General features: G+C 38.0%; 2 protein-coding genes across 2 annotated transcripts; both read left to right on the plus strand.

Moving 5' to 3' along the window:
- The first annotated feature begins 2348 nt into the window (after window positions 1-2348).
- LOC123380492 (olfactory receptor 56A3-like) lies at window positions 2349-3296 on the plus strand. The gene has a single exon (XM_045038857.1). It carries the CDS (start codon window positions 2349-2351, stop codon window positions 3294-3296), a length of 948 nt encoding a protein of 315 aa, XP_044894792.1.
- Window positions 3297-16383: 13087 nt separating this feature from the next.
- Window positions 16384-17432, plus strand: LOC123380491 (olfactory receptor 56A3-like). The gene has a single exon (XM_045038855.1). The coding sequence runs from the start codon at window positions 16418-16420 to the stop codon at window positions 17363-17365; it is 948 nt and encodes a 315-aa protein (XP_044894790.1). The 5' UTR covers window positions 16384-16417; the 3' UTR covers window positions 17366-17432.
- Window positions 17433-26215: the final 8783 nt, after the last annotated feature.

Raw genomic sequence — 26215 nt, forward strand, 5'->3', positions numbered from 1 at the left:
CCTGCTTGGGATTTTCTCTCTCTCCCTGTCCCTCTGCCCCTCCCTGACTTGTGTGCTTTCTCTCTCAAAATAAACAAATAAACTTTATATTTTAGGTTTAGGACAGAGATCACAGTTGGAGGGTCAGTGAGAGTCAGAAGGTTGTTCCTCCTATGTCAGCTGAATATAAAGAATGTCTAAAAGCTATTGCTGCCACAAACAGGAAGGTATGCACAGATCATAGAGGTATCTGTCACACTGGTTGGTTTAGATCAATGATGTCTGAAATGATACTTGTGAGAGAGGTCTCACAATTCTGAGTTTTGGAGTTAGGTGGTCCCTAACAACCCTTCCCCTTTTTTAAACAGGGCTTCCATAGTGCTATCCTGCAGTCTGATAAAAGTTAACCCTGCAGGGTCTCTGATTTTATCATTGCTCTTCAACCTCACTGGCTTTTTCATCCTGTCCCTACCCACGACCTGTAGTCATTAGCTCTAGGTCCTCAGCCCTAGTGCTCAACTGGCTAGCTCTGATTGCAATCCAAGATTTTAAGAGGAGAGTAGAACATCATGGTCTCAGATACTTTACTTCTAAGGCTGAGTAGGTAGTTCAATGCTTTTTGGATAAATTATGGATTGAACTCAGAGGAACATCCAGAGAAAAGAGAAGAAAGGAAGAGTCAGTGAGTGGGAAAAACAAATAAAAAACACTCCTATGTTGTCCTCAGAAATTTCATCCTAGGGCTATAATTATCCTAAAGTTCTTCAGGAGACAAAGAGAATATGCTTCTTCTTCTGTACCTCTCCATGGATACTCATGCCTGAATTGCCATTTTTTTCCATTTGGCTATACCCTCTAATGGTCATTTCAAGATATTCCTTCCTTCCATGTAATTAATTCCCAATTCCTGCCAAGAATACTCTGAATGATTGAAAATTAAAAGATTCTTGAGCATGGTGAATTTGGGGGCTCTGACCTATAAGAATAAGTGTAAAAATTTTGCAGAGTTAGATCAGAGGGTGCAATCAAAGAGTTTTGCAAAGACTTAGATCAGAGGGTGGGAAAGATCAAAGACAAACCTAAATGATGAAAGTGGTGTTTGGAGGGAGTATTTCAAATTTGGTGGCATGAGGTTGTGCATCCTGTAGGTCATTGTGGCAAGGTCTGGGCTGTTCAGGTGCAATTAGTTATGTCTCAAACTTACAAGTGAATGTATCCAATAAGAAAAATTTAAGGAAAAGCAAAGTTCAATGAACACAGTGGCCAAGACAGGAGAAGGTCCTTTGTTAACCAACTCAAGACTGGATGATTTTTTCTATGGGTGTTTATCTTCATGAACACCTGTATGTGCAGCATCTGCCAATCCTTATGAGTACTCCACCAAGGCACAGCATAACCACTAGACAAGAGGACCTGGATTGTTACAGTGAAGACCAAAAGGGATATAGAAAGGAAACGAAAGGACTTGAGGTAGACTTCATCACCCTCACATTATTGCAATCAGAACAATCAACTTTCATCTTGTTTAAAGACACATATCATTCTCATATTTATATGTGCACATTCTACTTTTAAGGTTGTTTCTTCACCAAAGTTAAGAATCCTACATATATTAATGTGTACCGGCAATTATTTGGCCACTGTCACACACACTTATGTGGAATTGCACATTCTACTGTTAAAACTGTTTGTTCCCTGAAGCTAAGAATCCTACATATATGAATACATATTGGCAATTCTTTGGTGGGATCAACACCAATGAACTAAAATAACATTTTAGACAAGGTGAAAATTAACTAACATTAATTCCAGGGTATCATTTTTTCAAACTGTGATTAAAGCCAACTATAGCTGAAAATTCAGAATGGGGGGTGGCATAGAGAACTAAGGCCATGCGCCTGAGTCCTTACTTTGTGCCAGACTCTGCTACACATTTGTGCATATTGCTAAATTGTCATGTGGTAGCCTAGGTGGTAATTAAATAATAAAACACAAAAGGGAAGAAATTTAAGAGTACAAATTTAGAGACTCCCCTTTCACAAAGTAGTTTCCAAGTAATTTCTCCTTCTCTTTAGTTGCTACAAAGATATAAAACTTCCTTAAACTTAAATTTTGAATAATTCAAGCATATCTAAACAAAGCACATATCCTCAGTCCTCTATACTGCTTAAACTGATAGGATTATCCCAGTAGCATGGCACAAAGGACAAACAGATGAATTCACATGACTCTGGATGACTTGCTAGGACTCAAGCATATCACCTAGGTGAAGCAAACTGTTCTAAATCCATGTGTCATGTGTCACTAGCTAATTTTTATCCTAATTTTACAGACCACTACAAGAAAGCTGTAGAAATATATGACAAAATATGACAGCACACCAAAATGGCACCATCTCCTCTGAGGTTTCAGACTTCCTCCTGAATTGTTTTGTCAGGTCCCACACCTGGCAACTTTCTTTTTCCCTCCCCCTAAGCCTTCTCTTCTTCCTGGCCATGGGGGCCAATGGTGTTCTCCTGATCACTATATGGCTGGAAGCCTCTCTGCATGAGCCCATGTACTATCTACTCAGCATCCTCTCCCTATTGGACATTGTGCTCTGCCTCACTGTCATTCCCAAGGTCCTGGCCATCTTTTGGTTTGAACTCAAGTACATCAGCTTCTATGCCTGCTTCCTCCAGATGTACATTATGAACTGTTTCCTTGCCATGGAGTCCTGCACATTCATGGTCATGGCCTATGACCGTTATGTGGCCATCTGCCACCCACTGAGGTACCCATCCATCATCACTGACCAATTTGTAGTCAAGGCTGCCATTTTTATTTTGGCCAGGAATGTTATTTCTACAGTGCCTATTCCCATTCTCTCATCCAGACTCCATTATTGTGGGAGAAAGGTCATTGAAAACTGTATCTGTGCCAATATGTCTGTCTCCAGGCTCTCCTGTAATGATGTCACCATCAATCGCCTCTACCAGTTTGCTGGAGGCTGGACACTGCTAGGATCTGACCTCATCCTCATCTTCCTCTCCTACACCCTCATATTGCGAGCTGTGCTGAGACTCAAGGCAGAGGGTGCTGTGGCCAAGGCCCTGAGCACATGTGGCTCCCACTTCATCCTTATCCTCTTCTTCAGCACCATCCTTCTGGTCTTCGTGCTCACTCATGTGGTGAAGAAGAAGGTCTCCCCTGATGTTCCAGTCTTGCTCAACGTCCTCCACCATGTCATCCCCGCAGCCCTCAACCCCATAGTTTATGGAGTGCGGACCCAGGAGATCAAGCAAGGAATCCAGAGATTACTGAAGAAAGGGTGGTAATAAGGACAACTGGATCTCTTCATTCCTAATATAGTTTAAGTTTGAATCAAATCATGGGTAATTCAGCTGAAATTTTATCTATGAGTTACAATTTCAAACTGGTTATTGGATATTGTGTCTTATTGAATAAAATTTAAGTTTCATTATAAGTTTCCTTTTGTCTCACTTTTACTTTAACAATATCCTTGACTACTTTACTTTTTTTCTCCACACATATTATCCTATACTAACAACATACAGAGATTCCATGGGTAGGTTCTGAAGTTACAAATTTATGTTCCTGAATATACAGCTGTTAATATTTCATGCCTTTGCATTCTTGAATATACAACTGTGGATATTTGGGGGTACAGTTATGTAATGTGTAATGCATTCTTATTCTTATTTCCACAGAAGGAAGCATATTGGATACAAAGACATAGGAGTTGAATTTCAGTCCTGAATGATGGAAGATTGCTATTCATGTGTAACTGGGTCTGTAATTGGGTTTTCTTTTGAAATGTGCATTGCAAGAGAACTGGGATTTTTCTTGGATTTCTCATTTGTGAAACAATTAGCAATGAGTTTGATCAGATTTAAGAGATTCCTAAATTCTCCTCCCCAAAGGGGAGGACATTTATCTTTTGGATCCAGAGTGTCATATTTTATGATATGCACAGATAGCTCTGCTAAAGAGTTAAAGATTGCAAGGATTGTAATATATGATGCAGTAATAATAATTTAAATATCAAAAATATAATATCTGAACATTATTTTCATGTTAATTGTACAGTATCTAAAGATACTTTGTGTCCTGGTAATTCTTCAGATATGAATACACAAAAATAGAATATTGTTGCTGTCAGGAGCTAAAACTATGGTTAGTGGTAATACAATATGAGTTCCAAGAACATATTTTTCTCAATGGGAGAGAATGAGGAATGGAATAAGGCATATCTATATGTAGTAAGTTACCTGACAACGTAAGAAAGCACTAGATAGAGAGTTAAAGGTCTGAAATGTAAGGCTTACACAATTACACAAAAAGTTGGGTTCTTGGGAACAAGTTAGGTGGTCTCATTGTGTTTCATGTTACTCCTCTGTTACCCTTGTGAATAGTGAAAAATTTATTTTAAAAGATTCTTTCTAAATATAAGCTTTTGCACCTTAATAACAACTCATAAGTGTGTTTCCTTGTTTCATCATGGAAGGAAAATCTCTCAACAGTCTAATGCCAATACTGTCCCCAAAATCTAGACCTTTAGCCTTCATTGATTCATCCTGGGCCTACTTAAGTTTTCATTCTGCAAAACTGTCCATTTCTTGTTCTTCTCTGTCTCACAATAAAGAACAATGAATTGGTATCTCATTCCTCTTCTTCTAAATACCATTATGAGCTACTATTGGAAAAAAGAACAAACACCAAAAACAGGTACTGACATAATTAAGAATCAATAGTTAAAAGAACCTAATCAACATTTTATTGGGAATAATATAACTATCAAAAGTAAAAAAAAAAAAAAAAAAACCCAGAAAGAAAAAACAATGTCAAGATCCAATTAGGTTCATGCCATAGATAACCTTTTTCTTTGTTACTTGAAAAAGAGCTCTCCAAAATCTCATTCTCTCACACATTTCAACCTTAAAAAATTATTTGGTTTAAAATACGACTTACGGGCTCTGTGCTGACAGCTCAGAGCCTGTAGCCTGCTTCAGGTTCTGTGCCTCCCTCTCTCTGGCCCTCCCCCGTTCACGCTCTGTCTCTGTCTCAAAAATAAATAAACGTTAAAAAAAATTTTTAAAAAAGGGGGGCGCCTGGGTGGCTCAGTCGATTAAGCGTCCGACTTCGGCTCAGGTCATGATCTGCCGCTCTGTGAGTTCCAGCCTCGCATCTGGCTCTGTGCTGACAGCTCAGAGCCTGGAGCCCGCTTCAGATTCTGTGTCTCCCTCTCTCTCTGGCCCTCCCCCGTTCATGCTCTGTCTCTCTCTGTCTCAAAAAATAAATAAACGTTAAAAAAAAATTTAAATACGACTGAAAAAGTGGAAAAACATTCCATGCTTATGTATTGGAAGAACAAATATTGTTAAAATGTTGATACGACCCAAAGCAATCTACATATTTAGTGCAATTCCTATGAAAATAACACCAGCATTCTTCACTGAGCTAGAACAAACAATCCTAAAATTTATGTGGATTCAGACAGGACCCCAAACAGCCAATGCAATCCTGAAAAGGAAAACCAAAGCTGGGGCATTGCAACTCTGGACTTCAAGCCATATTAAAAAGCAGTAATCATCAAGACAGTATGTTACTGGCAGAAGAACAGACACATCAATCAATAGAACAGAGTAGAGAACCCAGAAACAAACTCACAAATGTATAGACAACTAATCTTTGATAAAGCAGGAAAGAATATCCAATGGAAAAAATACAGTCTCTTCAGCAAATGGTGTTGGGAAAACTGTACAGTGACATGTAGAAGAATAAACTTGGACCACATTTTTACACTATACACAAAAATGAACTCAAAATGAATGAAAGACCTAAACATAACACAGGAAGCCATCAAAATCCTAGAAGAGAAAACAGGTAACAACCTCTTTGACCTCTGCCACATCAACTTCTTACTCAACATGTCTCCAGAGGCAAGGGAAACAAAAGCAAAAATGAACTATTAGGACCTCATCAAGATAAAAACCTTCTGCACAGCTAAGGAAACAATCAGCAAAACTAAAAGACAGCTGAAACAATGGGGGAATAGATTTGCAAATGAAATAACAGATAAAGGGATTGTATCCAAAATCTATAAGTAATTTATCAAACTCAACACCCAAAAACCAAATAATCCAGTGAAGAAATGGGCAAAAGACATGAACAGACACTTCTCCAAAGAAGACATCCAGATTGCTAACACACACATGAAAAAATGCTCAACGTCACTCATCATCAGGGAAATACAAATTAAAACCACAATAAGATACCACCTCACACCTGTCAGAATATGAACAATTCAGGCAACATCAGAAGTTGCTGAGGGTATGGAGAAAGAGCAACCCTTTTGTAGTGCTGGTGGGAATGCAACCTGGTGCAGCCACTCTGGAAAACAATTTTGAAATTCCTCAAAAAAATTAAAATAGAACTACCCTATGACCTAGCAATTGCACTACTAGGTATTTATCCAAAGGATTCAGTTATGCTGTTTTGAAGGGGCCCATGCACCCCAATGTTCATAGTAACACAATCAACAATAGTCAAAGTATGAAAAGAGCCCAAATGTCCCATTGACTGATGAATGGATAAAGAAGATGTAGTACATATACACATGTGTATATATTCCATATATATATATATATATACATATACATATATACATATATATACATATATATACATATATATATACACATATATGATGATGAAACATTACTCAGTGATCAAAAAGAATGATATCTTGCCATTTGAAACAACATGGATGGACCTAAAGTGTGTTACGCTAAGCAAAATAAGCCAGTCAGAGAAAGACAAATATCATATGATTTCACTCATTTGCGGAATTTAAGAAATAAGACAGATGAACATAAGGGAAGGAAAGCAAAAATAATATAAAAACAGAGAGGGAGACAAACCATAAGAAACTCTTAAATACAGATTACAAATTGAGGGTTGCTGGTGGAGTTTTGGATGGGGGGATGGATTAAGAAGGACACTTGCTGGGATGAGCACTGGGTGTTATATGTAAAATGATGAATCACTAAATTCTATTCCTGAAATCATTATTACATTACCTGTTGACTAACTTGGATGAAAATAAATTTAAAATTAAAATTAAAAATAATAAAAAAATAAAGTGCATGTAACTGGATACCAACAGAAAAGTCTTACAAATATGATATAATGTGCTAATGTGAAATTATCTGCTCATCAAGGGACCAAAAACTTTCAGGACTAATCTCCACCAGGGTCATATTGCATAGCAAACCAAGATCTCTCCAATTAGCTATTAGAAAACTTGAACATTGAATGCATGAAAAGGGCTACATCAGGGGATTTAAAGCATATACCACCCAAGACTGAGAAAATTTGACACGTGTTGTCTTCCAAACTAGACAGTAAAATCTTTACATTTAAAACTTATATTTTTGAAAGTTTTACATTGTTGTGTTTATATGCAACTTTTACACATTTATGGCTCACATCAAAGCAGTATTGACAGATCCATTTGAGAAGTTCAAAAGATTAATGACGGCTTTATCCCACTAAAACAATTGATACTAAAACAGTGCTGTCCAATGTGAGCCACATCCTTAATTTTAAATGTTTTAGTCACCACCGTAAACTATAAAAAGAAACATTAAATTGAACTTAATTATGTGTTTTGTTGAATCCAATATCTAAAACATAATTTCAACACATAATACATACAAAAGAATTTAATACTAACATATTTTACATTCTTTTTATGTATGCTAGGTCTTTGAAATCCAGTGTGTATTTTACATTTATGTTGACAAAGTACAGCATCCATTCATGATAAAAATGCCCAGCAAAGTATATTTATAGGGAAATATCCTCAACATAATGAAAGCTATCTGTGAAACACCCAGAGCTAACGTCATCCTCGACAGGGAAAAACTGAGAGCTTTTCCCCTATGGTCAGGAACAAGACAGAGATGTCCACTCACCACTGTTATTTAACTTAGTACTGGATGCCCTAGCCTCAGAAATCTGACAACAAAAAGAAATAAAAGGCATCCAAATCACCAAGGACTGATGTCAGAAACAAAGGCAAAAGAAAAAGTTAAATTTTTCTTTTAACTTACAGGCCACTGATAAGTCCTTTAGACATGCAGAGTCACCTTCCTCTAGAAACTCAGCTGCCTCAATGTTGACACTTTGCTAAGAGCAAAAGGCAATCTTAGCTTAACATTATCCCAACCCCCACGATCTTGTGAGTCTACTTTAAACATACAGAAATGCCTTTGGAAACTTGCTTTACCTCTATGCCCCAAGATGTATGTTGGTAAACATCCTCCAAGCAAAGGCCCACTGATACATATCTGAAGGGTCTCATGTCTGAGGGTTTATTAAACAGCAATAAATGACCTTTTTCCAACAATAGCTAGACCCCTCAGTGTCCTGGAAACCTTGTTTCCAAAATAGAGACCTGTGCTCTCCCTATTTGAAGTTATACAATCAGTCACCCATCATGACCCCAGTGCAGCTCTTTCTGCCCATGGGTACTATCCCCGTGCTTTAATTAAACCACCTTTTTGCACCAAAGACATCTCAAGAATTCTTTCTTGGCCACTGGCTTTGAACCCCAACATTTCCACATCAAGAAGAAGTGAAACCTTCACTATTTGCAGATGACATAATTCTCTATATAGAAAACCCAAAAGACTCCACCAAAATATTCCGAGAACTGAAAATCAAATTGAGTAAAATTGTAGGACACAATTAAACGTACAGTGTTATATTTCTGTACACTAATATAGAAGCAGCAGAAAGAGAAATTAAGGAATCAATCTCATTTACAATTGCACCAAAAATAATGAGATATCTAGGAATATACCTAAGCAAAGAGGTGAAAGACCTGTACTCTGAAAATCATAAAATATTGATGAAAGAAACTGAAAATGACACAAGGAAATGGAAGTGGAAATGAGCATTCGATGCTCATTGGAAGAAAAAATGTCTATGGAAGAAAAAATATTTTTGAAATGTCTATAGTACCCAAAGCAACATACAAATTTACACAAGGAAATGGAAGTGGAAATGAGCATTTGATGCTCATTGGAAGAAAAAATATCGATGGAAGAAAAAATATTTTTGAAAAGTCTATAATACCCAAAGCAACATACAAATTTAATGCAATTCCTATCAAAACACTAACAGCATTTTTCAAAGAGCTACAGCAAATAATCCTAAAATGTGTATGGAACCACAAAGTACCCTGAATAGCCAAAGCAATCTTAAAAAGAAAACCAAACCTGAAGGCATCACAATTCCAGATTTCAAATTACATTACAAAGTTGTGGTGATCAAAGCAGTATGGTACTGGCACAAAAACTGGCACATAGATCACTAGAACAGAACAGAAAACCCAGAAATGGATCCACAACTATAGGGGCAATTAATTGTCAACAAAGCAAGAAAGAATATCCAACGGTAAAATGACAGTCTTTTCAACAAATGGTGCTGGAAAATGGACAGCAATATGCAAAAGAATGAAACTGAACTACTTTGTTGCATCATGCACACAAATAAATTCAAACTGGATAAAAGACCTAAACGTGAGACAGGAAACCATAAAAATACTGGAGGAGGAAACAAGCAGTAACCTCTTTGATGTCGACTGGAGCAATTTCTTACTAGATAGGTCTTCTGAGGCAATGGAAACTAAAGCAAAAATAAAACTATGGGGACTTATCAAAGTAAAAATTTCTGCATAGCAAAGGAAACTATCAACAAAAGTAAAAGGCAACAGATGGATGGGAGAAGTTATTTGTAAATGATATATCTGATAAAGGGTTTATATCCAAAATCTATAAAGTATCAAACTCGGGGCACCAGGGTGGCTCAGATGGTTAAGCGTCTGACTCTTGATTTCAGCTCAGGTCATGATCTCATGGTTCATTGAGCCCCACATCCACACTGTTGGCATGAAGTCTGCTTGGGATTTTGTCTCCCTCTTTCTATGCCCCTCCTCTGCTTTCTCTCTCTCTCTCTCTCTCTCTCTCTCTCTCTCTCTCTCTCTCTCTCTCTTTCAAAATAAATAAATAAACTTTATAAAAACTCAACACCCAAAAAACAAATAATCCAGTGAAGAAATGAGCAGAAGACATAAAGAGACATTTTTCTAAAGACATCCAGATGGCTAATAGACACATGAAAAGATGCTCAACATCACTAATCATCAGAGAAACACAAATCAAAACCATAGTGAGACACCACCTCACAGCTGTCAGACTGGCTAAAATTGGGGCATCTGTGGCTCAGTCAGTTAAGCTTCTGACTCTTGGTTTTGCCTCAGGCTATGACCCCAAGATCCCTTAGACTGAACCCTGCATCGGGCTCTGCACTGATTTTGGAGATTACTTGAGATTCTCTCTCTCACCATCTGCCACTCTCCCTGACTGAAGCTCTCTCTTTAAGTAAAATTTTTAAAAATTTTAAGGGGTACCTAGGTGGCTCAGTTGGTTAAGCATCCAACTCTTGATTTGGGCTTAGGTCATGATCTTGTGGATCCTGAGATCTAGCCCTGTGTTGGACTGTGCACTAGCAGCATGATTTCTGCTTAGGATTCTCTCTCTATCCCTCTCTCCCTGCCCTTCCCTCACTCTCTTCCTCTCAAAAATAGGTAGATAAACTTAAAAATTTTTAAATATAAAAAAAGTAGTAACTTATATTCATCTAGGTTATTTTTTAAAGGTCACATCAAATGGTATAAGGAATGTGAAAATACACTTCAGAAATTTCCAGTGAGATTTTAAATATTTTGGAGAGATATTTGGTAATTCCTAGTAAAATTAAATATTTTTGTATGCTATAAATGAAAACACAAACCATTCCTACACACACTCTAAGGACTCTAAGAGAAGCATACAATATATTAACAGTAACAATATTGTTAAGAGTTAATTGTAAGTCATTTTGGTGTTGACTACTTACATAAAAAAAGAAAATACATATCATGGGAATTGACCAGCAATCAAAAAGAATGACTTACACAGAACAACATGGACAGTTGTTAAGATTTAGTGTTGTGTGAACACAAAGAATAAGATCAGATTTATGATCCCATATCATTTATAAAATCCAATATCCAAATCATCCTCCAATAGATGAACATGTAGTTGCATAAGCATACATGAGATTAATTAGAAAGGCATATTTTAAGAACACTGGAGCTTTCACTTTTCTAAACAGAAGAGAAATAGGAGTGAAGTTGAGATATGCAGTTGACAGAGAAATAAAAATAAAGCAAAATAAGGCCTTTAAAAAGACTGATGCTGATGGCACACCATCACCCTTGGTCAGGGGTACTGTAGTTGTGTTCTACAGTGGTAGAACACAGGTGATAGGTGGTAGCTGCACCTGTGGTGAGAACAGCATAACTGTACACACTCGTCGAATGACTATGTTGTACAGCTGACAGTAATGCAACATTGTGTGTCGGCTGTAATCAATTTTTTAAAATGAAAAATAAGAACGAAAAAGAAACTCATGATGCTTGCTCCCATAATTTGAGGATGTGAATAATTCACATGAGTCTCAAAATGAAAATGAAAAATAAATTGTGTTCCCTAGCATACAGTTGTAGATACATCCTATTTGAAAAGTCTTTCAATACAGCAAAAATCACTGTAGGATTTTGACTTTGAAAGACACATTGCATTTTCACAGGATTATTTTTTAAATTATTTTTGTTAATTTAAATCTTAGTTAACATACAATGCAATATTGGTTTCAGGAGCAGAATTCAGTGATTCATCACTTACATACCAAACCCTGTGCTCATCACAAGTGCTCATTTTAATACCCATCACCTATCTAGCCCCTCTTCCACCCACCATCAACCCTTAGTTTGTTTTCTATCACTAAGAATCTCTTGTGGTTTGTTTCCCCTCTTCTCTTTTTTCTCCACTTTCCATGTGCTCTACTGTTTTATTTCTTCAATTCCATAAAAGTGTGAAGTCATATGGTATTTGTCTTTCTCTGGTTGGCTTATTTTCTTAACATGATACATTCCAGCTCCATCCACATCATCATTGCAAATGGCAAGATTTTACTCTTTTTGATGGCTGAGTAATATTCCACTATATATATATATATATATACATATATATATATATATATGTATATATATATATATATATATATGCGCCACATCTTGTTTATCCATTCATCAGTCAATGGACATTTGATTTCTCTCCATAGTTTAGCTATTGTTGACAACGCTGCTATAATTATTGGAGTGCATATACCCCTTCGAATCAGCATTTTTGTGTCCTTTAGGGAAATACCTAATAGTACAAATGTAGGCTCATAGGGTAGTGCTCTTCTTAGTTTTTTGTGGACCCTACATACTGTCCTGCAGAGCACCTGCAACAGTTTGTATTCCCACTAACAGGGTAAGGGAGTTCCCCTTTCTCTGCATCCTTAAAAACACCTGTTGTTTCTTGTGTCGTTAATTTTAGCCATTCTGATAGGTGTGAAATGGTGTCCCATTGTGTTTTTGATTTGTATTTGCCTGATGATGAGTGAAATTGAGACTGTTTTTATGTGTCTGTTAGCTGTCTGGATGTCTTCTTTGGAAAAGTGTCTATTCGTGTCTTCCTTCCATTTCTTAACTGGGTTGTTGTTTTGGGGGGTGTTAGGCTTGATAAGTTCTTTATAGATTTTGGATACTAACCCTTGTGCCCTCCATGGGTCCAATAAGCTCACTCAGAAGTTATTATGGGCTTCGTCCACATGATTGTTAGATAGATACCTCCCAAACCATACTATCAAATGGATTGATGTTAACTTATCATGACTTGTATGCTGGCATCATAATGATAATGCTACAGTAACTTGAAAAAAGAATCTCCTTGATTTTACAGAGAAAGAAAATCATTTTTTTCTCCAACCTGCCTGCTTGTCTGTCCTAAGAGAATCTTTTAAGAACAAGGAAGAAGGGATTGGAGAAGTTCCCAGAAGGTAAAATCCCTTAGGCTCTGGAGTTATAACTACCCCCAGATATTTCAGGAACTAACCAGAACTCCGATATCAGTGGACCCCAGCTTCACATCCTCTGTAGGTGAGTCTGGGTATAGAGGGTGCCTGAGAAGCAGTTATACCAAGATTAGCCAGAGCACTGGGGATGGGGAGAGGAGACACCTTTCTCTTCCATCAGATCAGTGCTACTTTCCATTCCGGAGTCAGTACTGCTGAAGTAATCTGAAAACAGGGTAGTAGAGACTGAACCCTGTCTCACGTCAGGAAGCACAAATGAGAACCTGTGCGAAGGGACTTTCCCTTCTTCCCCCTCTTGCCTTTTTGGGTCTTTTTCTGGGTGGTACTAGAGAGGCAAACACGCAGGACTTTGTCCACAGGAGATGAATGGGAATGGGAGCCTGGAAAGGGCATTATCTGCAGCTTAGTTTAGATGATTTGGAGTTATCAACTGTACATATTGAAACACAGGGACTTTAGGGCAAAATATCTGCCTACAAATGCTTGAATCATGGTGGAGGAATTAAATTAAGTCTAGCTAACATTAGAGGTTGAAGACAGAGACCACAGTTGGGGATCAGAGGGAGTAATAAAGTAGTTCCTCAGATTAAGCTCAATCTAAAGAATTTCTACAAGCTATGCTGTAAAAATAAAAAAATTATGCCCAGAATATAACTGAGGTACCTGTCACTGGTTGCACTCAATAATTTCCTAAACAATATTTGGGAGAAATGGTTCAAGTTCTGTCTGAGTTTCTGGAGTTATGTGGTCCTGACAATACTACTACTACTACTACTACTAATAATAATAATAATAAACAGTACTATCGGACACAAGATAAAAGAAAACTAAGAAGAAAATTGCACTCAGAGCAGTGAAACCAGGAGTCAAAATAGTAAGTGCAAGGAAAAGAGAGATTCCAGATTTCTGGAAAAGTGCCTGAGGATTTTATGGGCATGTGCATGGAGATGAGAGAGAGAAACCTAAAAACATGTAAAACAAAATGCCAGATAAGATATGTATTTCTACATCACTTTGGTGACACAGGAAAACAGATGTATTCATATATTCACTGGCTTTAGACCTAACTTTCATTTCTTCCACATCCAAACCCTACTAATTAAACTGTGAAAATATACACAATATCAATGAATTTCAATTTGCCCATTTCAAAAGATAAATTGCTAAAATGGTCAACTTAACCTACGTACTTCAGAATGTTATGAGTCACACATGAAATATGTTTAAAATTCATCTCCAAATCGCCAGTCATTACTAACTTATTCTATTAGCAGGAGAAAAAGAATTGGAAAGCCATCTAAATCTCTTCTACTTATCATGTGAGAGCCATGCCTGGCAGGTGCCATCTGCACAAACCCTTGCTTAGGAAAGCAGAGGATCAAAGAGAATAGAGGAACCCTGGAAGGGAATGCCCTATTCCCCCTCTGAGAGTAAGTCCCAGACACTAACAGGGTCTCCTGATGCAGAGAATCTAACAGCAGCCAGGTGAGCGAGACTGGAACTGCCACTGGGGAACAGAAAATCCTAACTGGAACAAAAAAAAAAACCTTATTTGAACCACCCCAAGAAAAAAATTCCTAAAGGTATGAAAATATCATTCATCTTTGAGTTCACAGTTTTATTGTAACTTCCCTCATTGCCACCCTGTCCCCATTCCAACACTATTTCTCCTCCATCAGATTCAGTTATCAAAAACATTCATTGTATCATGCATGAAGCTGTTTTCTTTTTTATAGAATTGATGGGGTAAACACATTATCATACAATTTTTCATGAGATCCAGAGGAATCCTAGAAAATGCTCCAACCCAACTGTATTAAGCAGGAAGATCAGTGTAATACAGTAGTGGGTGGTTAAGGTTGTGAGATATAAATTCCCTTTTTGGTAATGTGATATTATAACATATCTCACTACATGCTAAATAACTCGAAAGGGATGAAGTCCTACGATATTTCAGTACAGTTAGACAAAATGGTAAAAGTTCCCAAATTAATATGCAATTTATGTTGTATAGTGAGCCTAAAGAGTAATAAACAGGGAAGTACTTAAAACCTCTAATGAAAAAGTGTTTCTAAACCCATAAAGTAATGGTTTAACAGAGGCCTTGGTGCATGTAGACAGATTAGCTGCAATGAACTGAGAGATTTGAAGTACCCCACAAAGACCTGATCCTTACCTTTGACCAGACTACAGCCATCTTTCAAATCTCTTGCACAATTCAGGGGGACAACCATATTGGAATCCTTCACCCTTAATGTAAAGGAGAGAAGCACCTCACTATATTTACATTGTTTCACCAGCCAGTGTCCCTTGTACCTTGTCCCATATCAGAGTTACTCAGCCTCTCCTTCACTCTCCTAATAGTTTGTCAAGACCTGTCATTTGTTCTTATTATTACTCATTGCCCTCTGAATGGTTTCCTTTTACCTCCTGAGAGTAAGGACAGTGTCTTTTTCAATGTTGTGATCCTAGCACCTAACAGAATGCCAGGGGAGGATGTTAAGTGATAAGAGAACATGGCAACATTGAAATGTGCATGGAAACAGAGAAATGTGTACCTGGATCATTATACTGAAGATGGAAAAATAAAATTAAAATGGGATGCAAATCTTTAAAGTTAAAACTTCATCACACTATTGCAACCAGAACAGATTTTCGCCTTTTCTGATAGCAGGTATGGGTCTCACATAGCTATGTGAAATTTCTCCTTTTCCCCTTAAGTTTCTTTCTTTCCAAAGTTAAGAATCCTACAAATGTGAAGATGTATAGAGGAGGAAAAATTTGACTATTTGGCAAGATCCTCACCTACCTCATTAAATGACTGCTTACAGATTATGAAGATTAAGTACTTTATCTGCAGGGCATCATTGTTTAAATCTGTAATTAATGCAAACTACAGCTGAAAACTCAGAACAGGAGTGGCAGGGAGAGCTAGGGACACTTATCTGAATCCCATTTTGCCAGGCTGTACTACTTGTCTGCGTATATTATTACACTTCAGTTATCATGTGGTAGTCTATATGATAATTAAAGAATAAAACACAAAAGGAAGAAACTTATAAGAACAATTTGGGACACACCAGTCCAAAAGTAGTTTTCTAGGCAATTCTCTCCTTCTCTTTAGTTTCTGCAAAGAAATAACATGTTTGAACAAATCAAACATGTCTAAACAAACCATATATCCTCAGTCCTCTATACTGCTTAAATTGATAGGATTATCCCAGTAGCATGGCACAAAGGACAAACAGATGAATTCACATGACTCTGGATGACTTGCTAGGACTCAAGCATGTCACCTAGGTGAAGCAAATTGTTCTAAATCCATGTGTCATGTGTCACTAGCTAATTTTTATCCTAATTTTACAGACCACTACAAGAAAGCTGTAGAAATATATGACAAACTATGACATCACACCAAAATGGCACCATCTCCTCTGAGGTTTCAGACTTCCTCCTGAATTGTTTTGTCAGGTCCCACACCTGGCAGCTCTGGTTGTCCCTGCCACTCAGTCTCCTCCTCTTCCTGGCCATGGTGGCCAATAGTGTTCTCCTGATCACCATATGGCTGGAAGCCTCTCTGCATGAGCCCATGTACTATCTACTCAGCATCCTCTCCCTGCTGGACATCATACTCAGTCTCACTGTCATTCCCAAGGTCCTAGCTATCATCTGGTTTGACCTCAAGTCCATCAGTTTCTATGCGTGCTTCCTCCAGATGTTCATCATGAATGGCTTCTTTGCCATGGAGTCCTGTACATTCATGGTCATGGCCTATGACCGTTATGTGGCTATCTGTCACCCACTGAGGTACCCAACCATCATCACTGACCAATTTGTAGTCAAGGCTGCTGTCTTTATTTTGGCCAGGAGTAGTATTGTTACAATGCCTATCCCCATTCTCTCATCCCGACTCCATTATTGTGGGAGAAAGGTCATTGAGAACTGCATCTGCACCAATATGTCTGTCTCCAGGCTCTCCTGTGATGATGTCACCATCAATCGCCTTTACCAGTTTGCTATAGGATGGACTGTGCTAGGATCTGACCTCATCCTCATCTTCCTCTCCTACACCCTCATATTGCGAGCTGTGCTGAGACTCAAGGCAGAGGGTGCTGTGGCCAAGGCCCTGAGCACATGTGGCTCCCACTTCATCCTTATCCTCTTCTTCAGCACCATCCTTCTGGTCTTCGTGCTCACTCTTGTGGTGAAGAAGAAAGTCTCCCCTGATGTGCCAGTCTTGCTCAACATCCTCCACCATGTCATTTTCTCAGCCCTCAACCCCATTGTGTATGGGGTGCGAACCCAGGAGATCAAGCAAGGAATCCAGAGATTATTAAAGAAAGGGTGCTAATAAGGACAACAGGATCTCTGCATTCCTGAGTTTTGAATCAACAATGGGTGAGGGGGTTGAAATTCACATCCACGAGTTGCAATCTCAAAGTGGGTAAATTGGATAATGTGTCTTCTTTAATAAAACTTAAGTTTCATTGTAATTTCTTTTTTTTTTCTCACTTCTCCCTTAGGACTATCATTGACCCCTTTTGATTTTCCCTCAAAATATCCTATTTTGACAAAATACTGGGAATCCTTGGGGGACAGGTTCTGAAGTGAGAAATTTATGTTCCTGAGTATACAGCTGTTAATATGTCATGCCTTTGGAGTTGAATATACAACTGTGGACATTTTGGCTTAGAGTCGTGTAATATGTAATGCATTCTTATTCTTATTTCCACAGAAGGGGGCATATTAAAGACAAAGACATAGGCGTGAAATTTCAGTCCTGAATGATGGATCATTACTGCTGATCCTAATTGGGTCTCCATTTGGGTGGTGATTCAAAATGAGGTTTGTAAGAGGACAGGGTTTTTGGATGGATTTGTCACTTGTGCAACAATTAGCAATGTATTTGATTAGATTTGAGATACTCATAAATTTTCCTCCCCAAAGGGTTTGTGCTTTGGACGTTTATCTTTTGGATCCAGGCTGTCAAAATTTATGGTATCAAAATACAGTTCCTCTGATGAGTTAAAGATTGCAAGAATTGGGCGCTTGGGTGGCTCAGTCAGTTAAGCATCTGATTCAGTCTCAGGTAGTGATCTCATGGTTCGTGAGTTCCAATTCCACATCAGGTGAGCTTGAGCCCCACTTCAGGTGAGTTCTGGTTATCGCTCTTTCCCTCTCGCTCTCTCTGCCCCTCACTCACTTGCATACGCTCTCTCTCTCAAATAAAATAAAAACTAAAAACAAAGTTTGCAAGTGTTGTTATGTATCGTCCTGTAATAATAATTTAAATATGAAAAATATAATATCTGAACATTGTTTTCATATTAACTGTACAGTTTCTAAGCACTAGATAGAGACTTAAGGTTTGAATTGTAAGTCCTGCACAACTACCAAAAAAAAAAAGGGGTCTTTGGGAACAAATTAGGTGTTCTCATTGTGTTTCATGGTATATACTCATTGGCTACCCCTGAGAATAGTGAACAATTTGTTTTAGAATATCCTTGCTTTTTTAATTTTTTTTTAGAGACAGAGAGAGACAGAGCATGAGCAGGGGAGGGGCAGAGAGAGAGGGAGACACAGAATCCGAAGCAGGCTCCAGGCACCAAGCTGTCAGCACAGAGCCTGATGCAGGGCTTGAACTCACGGAGTGTGAGATCATGACCTGAGCGGAAGTCGGATGCTTAACCAACTGAGCCACCCAGGCACCCCAGAATATCCTTTCTAAATATGAGCTTTTGTGCCTCAATAACAACTTATCAGTGTGTTTCCTTGTTTAGACCATGGAAGGAAAATCTCTTAACAGTCTAAATCAATACTCTCCCCTAAACCTGGGTCTTTCAGCCTTAGCTGAGCACCTGGATTCATCCTTAGACTACTTAAGCTTTCACTCAGCACAACTCTGTCTGTTTCTTCATCTTCTCCATCTCACAGTGAAGAATAATAAATTGGTGTTTCATTCCTCTGCTTCTGGATATCACTATGAGCTACTATTTGAAAAATAAACCTGTACACACATAATTAAGAAATAATAGTTAAGAGAAGCCTGGGTGGTTCAGTTGGTTAAGCATCTGACTCTTGATTTAAGTTCAGGTCATGAACTCACGGTTTGAGGGACTGAGCCTCCCATATGGCTCTGCATTGAGAAATCTGCTTGGGATTCTCCCTTTCCTTTTCTCTCTCTGTCCCTCCTCTGCTCATATGCTCTCTCTCTCTCTCTCATTCTCAACAAATAAATAAATAAATAAATAAATAAATAAATACAATAGAATACTTAGAAGTACATAATCAACATTCTATTTAGGAATAATATGTTTCTCAAAAGTAAAAAAAAAAGTCAAGATCCAATTAGGTTCATACCATAAATAACCTATTTCTTTGTCACTTGAAAAAGAACTCCCCAAAATCCCATTCTCTTGCACATTTAAACTTTAATAAAATGACATGGTTTAAAATGTGAATAACTGGATAGCAACAGGAAGGTCTTATGAATATGAAGATATAATATGCTAAAGTAAATTTATCCTACTATCTCTAAGGAGCTAATGAAAATCTACTAGTTCAAACACTATCATATATTAACATCTTCTCATCAAGGAACTAAAAACTTTCAGGACTAATCTCTACTAGGGTCACATTGTATAACAAACCCAGAGCTCTCCAATTAGCTGTTAGAAAACTTGAACATTGAATGCATGAAAAAGGCTACATCAGGGGATTTAAAGCATATACCACCCAAGACTGAGAAAATTTGGCATAAGCCATGTCTTCCAAAGTAGACTAGCAAAATCTTTATATTTAAAACCTATATTTTTGCAAGTTTTGCATTGCTGTGTTTATATGCAACTTATACACATTTATGGCTCACATCAAAGAAGTACTGACAGATCCATTTGTAAGTTGAACAGATTAACGATGGCTTTATCCCACTAAAATAATTGATACTAAAGCAGTGCTGTCCAGAACAATGTGGGCCACATACTTAATGTAAACATTTTAGTAGCCACATTAATCTATAAAAAGAAAATAAATAAACTGTAAAAAGTAAAAATGATCTTACGTATTTTGTTGAAACCAATATATCTAAAACATTATAACTTCAAAACATAATAAATATAAAAGAATTTAATAATAACATATTTTATATTCTTTTTAGGTATCCCAGGTCTTTGAAATCCAGTATGTATTTTACATTTATGGCATATTTCAGTCAGGACAACTGAGTTTCAGGTGCTCAACAGCCACATGTGACTAGTAGGTAATATATGGATCAGTTCAGCACTAGACATACAGCTTCAAAAGGCAAATGAAAAATGGGTAGGAGAGCAATTGAACTGAGGAAAAATGTATCCTTCTTGGAAAAGAATTAAAACGATATTGTTTCTTCTTGGCTGTGACTTTATTTTTTTTTAATGTTTTTCCATATGGAGGAAAGGAAGCCAGTGTTTTAGAGGATGAATAATGATTTCCCTGTCTTAAAATCTTGCATTACATGAGTGCTTATGTCTTAAAGACCAGTGTGAGAAGGGTAAAGTAAGAGAAAACCCATCTATTGCTTTTTACAATACACAGTCCTCAAATCCTGGAGCAACAGATTTGAAATACAACCATATAGGGCCACCTGGGTGGCTCAGTTGGTTAAGCGTCCTCCTCTTGATTTTGGTTCAGGTCATGATCTCACAGTTCCTGGCATCAAGCCCTGCATCAAACACTGTGCTGACAGTGCAGAGCCTGCTTGTGACTTTCTCTCTCCCTTTCCTTCTGCCATTCTCTCTCTCTCTCTCTCTCTCTTTTTCTCAGAAAGAAAGAAAGAAACAAAGAAAGAAAGAAAGAAAAAAGAAAGAAAGAAAGAAAGAAAGAAAGAAAGTCATATGTAAACCTGCGAAGTTACAGAAGCTAAGAAAAAATGTAAATAAAGACTTTACTGATGATAAGACAGGAATATTAGTGCTAGGGGAAGCAACAGATGATAGTGTCAAAGGTTTATCAAAAGTTAGATGTTAATAATCATACTCTGGCATTCCTTAAACTACTCATAACACTATTTACAGGTACATATGTATGAGTATTTTAAATTAGTTATTTTCAACTCTATTATTTTAATAAAGTATATTTTATATGAAATGCTTAATAGTGAAAATGGTATAATTACTCAGTAAAACATATAAGTAGGAAAAACAGTCTCTTAAAACCTAATACCCATATCCACAAAATGTTACAGCTCAGATTTTGTTGCGAGACTTTTCAGTTTACTTACTTATTACCCACAATTAGACCCTTCCTTCAATGTGCAGAGAAAGTGAGACAAATATTTGGGGGCAGACACAGCTGACACCAGAAATTGTGCCAGAAGAACAATGCAGAGCATAACAAAGAAAGGTAATGGCCCTTCAGGCCAACAGTCAATATTATATTATCTGCAAAATATTCATTGATACCTAATATAGACATCTTTGTTATGGTGCTGGGGTTGCAGTAATGAGCAGGACAGTCAAGGTCCATGTTTATAAGTGCAAACGGTCTGTGCCTGGAGGAAGGAGAAGTCCAAGAAGCAAAGGGAAATGTCAATATGTAGGAGAGACATAGCCAAAGAGAAGCTAAGGTAGAGGTCTAAGAGGCAGTGGCCACTTGGCAAAAAGTCAGGACCCAAATACGGAATAGGATTTGAAGGACTAGGCAGAATATTGCATTAGGAACTTGAGTTTGAGCCAAGGAAGTAACACAATCCTATAAACCGAAGCTATACAAGCACTCTCAACAATAGCCAAATTATGGAAAGAGCCTAAATATCCATCAACTGATGAATGGATAAAGAAATTGTGGTTTATATACACAATGGAGTACTATGTGTCAATGAGAAAGAATGAAATATGGCCCTTTGTAGCAACGTGGATGGAACTGGAGAGTGTTATGCTAAGTGAAATAAGCCATACAGAGAGAGACAGATACCATATGTTTTCACTCTTATGTGGATCCTGAGAAACTTAACAGAAACCCATGGGGAAGGGGAAGGAAAAAAAAAAAGAGGTTAGAGTGGGAGAGAGCCAAAGCATAAGAGACTCTTAAAAACTGAGAACAAACTGAGGGTTGATGGCGGTTGGGAGGGAGGGGAGGAAGTGGGATGGATATTGAGGAGGGCACCTTTTGGGATGAGCACTGGGTGTTGTATGGAAACCAATTTGACAATAAATTTCAAAAAAAATAAATAAAATGAAAAAAAAAAAACCAACCAAAGCTATACAGAGGAAATTGGGCTAAAAAATAGGATTCCCTTCATCAGAACCAGGCACAATCCAGAGAAAATGTATCACAGTACAGTCTAATAGAAATGATAACTCAATGCTAAGACCTCTACCTTCCAAAATATTATTCAAATAATTATACTATGAACCCAGCATGCTTAGATTAGATGCCACATGGGGGAAAGCTGAGACAAGTCATAGAATATTAGATCTGACTGCACACACTAAAACCTAGGAATAAAGTAGCTATCTAATTCCAGGATGCAGGACAGACACATTGTCCTTTGTCAGTGAGAGTTTTCAAATGTCTTGTAATTACAAAAGTACTTGTTTATATTTTCCTTTCTGTGTAATTTAAATCTTGCTTGAATTTTGTGAGCTCTATTTTGTATATATGAATATGGGGGTACTTGCGATGTATGATATAGTTAATGTTTCAATTCTTAAAACTGGTGCTGCCTGTACACAGACTTTGATAGCAGATTTGACAGTATAGGGGGAAAAAAACAAAGAATTTAAAGGTATAGAAATGTAAACTATTTAAACTAAAAAACACAGAGAAATAATGCTGAAAAAAAAAAGTAGAGTGACCTAATGACAGATGAGATAATATTAACCAGTCTAGTATTCATATACTTGGTCATTGAAAGCATAGACAGAGAGGAAGTAGGGGAGAAAAACATAAGTGAAAATGTATTAGAGTTTATAAACTATGTAGAAATAAAATGTGTGGTAAAAATAGAAGAATGATATGGAGGGGTCAAATGGAAATAAACCTTTATAAGTTCCTATCTTCTATATGAAATAGAATAATATTATCTGAAGGCTGACTGATAATAGAAAGATGCATATATTAAACACTAGCATTGAGAACAGTAGAAATTTTCTTTCAAAAGCCCAGATTTTTGAGGCCACGTAGTTTCTGTTGCAGCTATTCTGCCATATAGAGTAAAAGAAGCAATGAATGGGTTCTAATCACATCCACATAGCAAATGTCTGTGGTTGAAGAAGTACCAGACATTGGAGGAGTTAAGCTAGAGTAGTTGAGGGACCCAGGGCTTGCTCATCCCTTGAACACAGCTAGATCAACTTCAAATCTTGAACACCTAGTAAATCAATTTGAGGACTGGGAGTACAGTCTGCATAGTTTGAGAGAGAGAACCAGGCAGGTATGAGGTGTGGACACAGGAATTGGGGTACAGAAAAGCCATGGTGCCATGGAGGGTAGGGAGCTCTTTTTGAGATGAGGAGAGATGGGAGAGAGGCAGCATCTCATCAGGTTAATGCAAGAAAAGCACTCCCCCAAAACCACTGTCTGGGGACTGGAAAGAACTCCAGAAAGTTCTTGCAAAAAGTAGAGACCAAATTCCTAGGTTTTGGATGTCCTTACCATTCCCTGGAGTCAATTCAGGTGGGTCACAGTGCTTCAGAAGAGGAGGCCTGAGGCCTGGGAGCAGATAGCTGACACCATGGGATGGGGATCCTCTGGGTCGCACGTTCCCCTTCCTGGACTGCATTTGGAAGAGGGCATATTGACTCTACAAGGACAAAAGACCCAGCTGGAGCCTATGAGCAGTCTTAACAGCAGGTGACAAAGGCACAGGCAGATGCTCTGCTTCACCATAAACTCCAGGCACCTGCGCAGCAGTGCGACTGCCTTTCTGGGACAGAACAGCACCAGGTGCAGCACTGTGAGGTTCACCTTGGGAAGAGGGCAGTGGGTCTGTATCTTGCCAGGTCCTTTAAGATTTGGAGTTATAAAATCTGGACACACACCAGAGATAAAACATAAAAGAGCTGTCCTGCCAGCCATGTCAACAGCCCAGGCACAGATGGGTTGAGGGCAAGGATCTAATGGGGGTTTGAGACACAGGAGGGGAGATTGTTTGCTTGTCTGTGAGGGCTCTCTGATCAGTGGAAGGCATGAGCTCCCCACCCCAGGGAAGAAAGAGCAGGGTGACACCATCTCCCCCCACCCCCACCAGTGTGGTTGGACTTCAGTGAGCAGCACAGCACCTCCAGTGGAAGCTGAAGTCACACCAAACCCTGTCCCGATGTGCCCTGCAGGACATCTTTACAAGGGCAGGTCTGACTATGAGCCAGTGCAATGGGCCTCTCACCCACAGGACCAACACGGGCACCCCCACATGCACGAAGTCTACTGATCATAGAGTTCTCCAAAGTCTCAGCTTCAGTTCTTCAGCTCTGGAGGAAATAGGAGCAAGCTTTTTTTTTTTAATTTATTCTTTTCTCCTCTCTCTCTCTCTCTCTCTCTCTCTCTCTCTCTCTCTCTCTCTCTTTCTCTTTAATCAGGCTTATAGTTTTTCGTTCATTTGTTTGGGAGTTTTTGGTGTCCTTTTATCAGATTTTTGGATTAGTCTTCTTTCTTTCTTTATTTTTCTTTGGAATCAGGCTTATAGATTTTTGTTTGTTCAGGTTTTTTTGTTCTTTTTCCATTTTTTTTTTTTGGATCAGGTTTTTTTTTCAAATCAGGATTATTTTAACAAACAAATCAAGCCACACCTAGTTAAAGGTCCCAAAACCCCCCAATGTAAGCAAGGAGGAACTCTGCAGAGGACTGATTCGGGGGAAAGAGCAAACAAATCACAATAGCAGAGTGTACACAGATAACACCAGAAATACTTTCTGAAGTGCTAGGCCCTGGACACTCTATGACTGCCTCTTAATATACCATTATTCTCAGGAGCCGTAAACATGAACAAGCTTTCATAACATGCAAAAGAGAAACCTAGACAAAATGACAAGATGGAAGAATTCTCCCCAAAATAAAGATCAAGAAGAAACCACAAATAGGGATTGACTCAAAACAGGTAGAAGCAAAACAGTTCAGAAGCAATCTGAACAAGAATTTAGAACAACAGTTGTGAGAATCCTTGCTGGGCTTGAAAAATACATAGAAGACACCAGACAAGCCCCTGCTGCAGAGATAAAAGACCTAAAAACTAGTCAGGCCAGCATAAAAAATTCTATACCTGAGATGCAAAACTGACTGGATGTAATCATAATGATGACTGAAGAAACAGAGAAATAAATAGGTGATACATGGAAAATACTGAAGCTGAAAAGAAGAGGGAAAGAAAACTATTAGATCACAAATATAGACTTGGGAAACTCAGTGATTCCTTAAAGCACAACAGTACCTGTGCAATAGGAGTTACAGAAGAGCATGAAAAAGAGACCAAAGTTTTATTTGAAAAAAATTAGAGCTGAGAACTTCCCCAATCTGAAGAAAGAAACAGGCATTCAAGTCCAAGAGGCATAGAGAACTCCCCTAAAAGTCAACAAAAATATGTCAACACCAAGACACACCATTTTGAAACTTGCAACAGACCAAGATATGCATACCAAAAGCATCAAAGCTTAGAAAGGACCAGAGAACACCATCAGAAACTCCAACTCTACAGGCAACATAATGGCCATAAATTCGTAACTTTCCGTATTCACTCTAAACGTCAATGGACTCAATGCTCCAATCAAAAGACATAGGGTAACAGAATGGTTAAGAAAATAAGATCCATCTATATGCTGTTTACAAGAGACCCACTTTAGACCTAAAGACATCTTCAGATTGAATGTAAGGAGATGGAGAACCATCTATCATGCTAATCGTCAACAAAAGAAAGCCTGAGTAGCCATACTTATATCAGACAATCTAGACATTAAAAGAAAGGCTGTATCAAGAGATGCAGAAGGGCATTATATCATAATCAAGGGGCTATCCACCAAGAAGACCTAACAATTGTAAACATTTATGCGCCAAATGTGGAGCACCCAAATATATTAATCAGTTAATCACAAACATAAAGAAACTCATCGATAGTAACACCACAATAGTAAGAGACTTCAACACCCCACTCACAGCAATGGACACATCATCTAATCAAAAAAATCAACAAGCAAATAACGTCTGTGAATGACACACTGGACCAGATGGACTT

Source organism: Felis catus, chromosome D1, assembly GCF_018350175.1.
Source record: "Felis catus isolate Fca126 chromosome D1, F.catus_Fca126_mat1.0, whole genome shotgun sequence".
NCBI classification, from domain to species: domain Eukaryota; kingdom Metazoa; phylum Chordata; class Mammalia; order Carnivora; family Felidae; genus Felis; species Felis catus.

What these genes read in the sequence shown, in the direction of transcription:
- LOC123380492 (XM_045038857.1), top strand. Translation starts at nt 2,349, where the DNA reads ATGACAGCACACCAAAATGGCACCATCTCCTCTGAGGTTTCAGACTTC.
- LOC123380491 (XM_045038855.1), top strand. Translation starts at nt 16,418, where the DNA reads ATGACATCACACCAAAATGGCACCATCTCCTCTGAGGTTTCAGACTTC.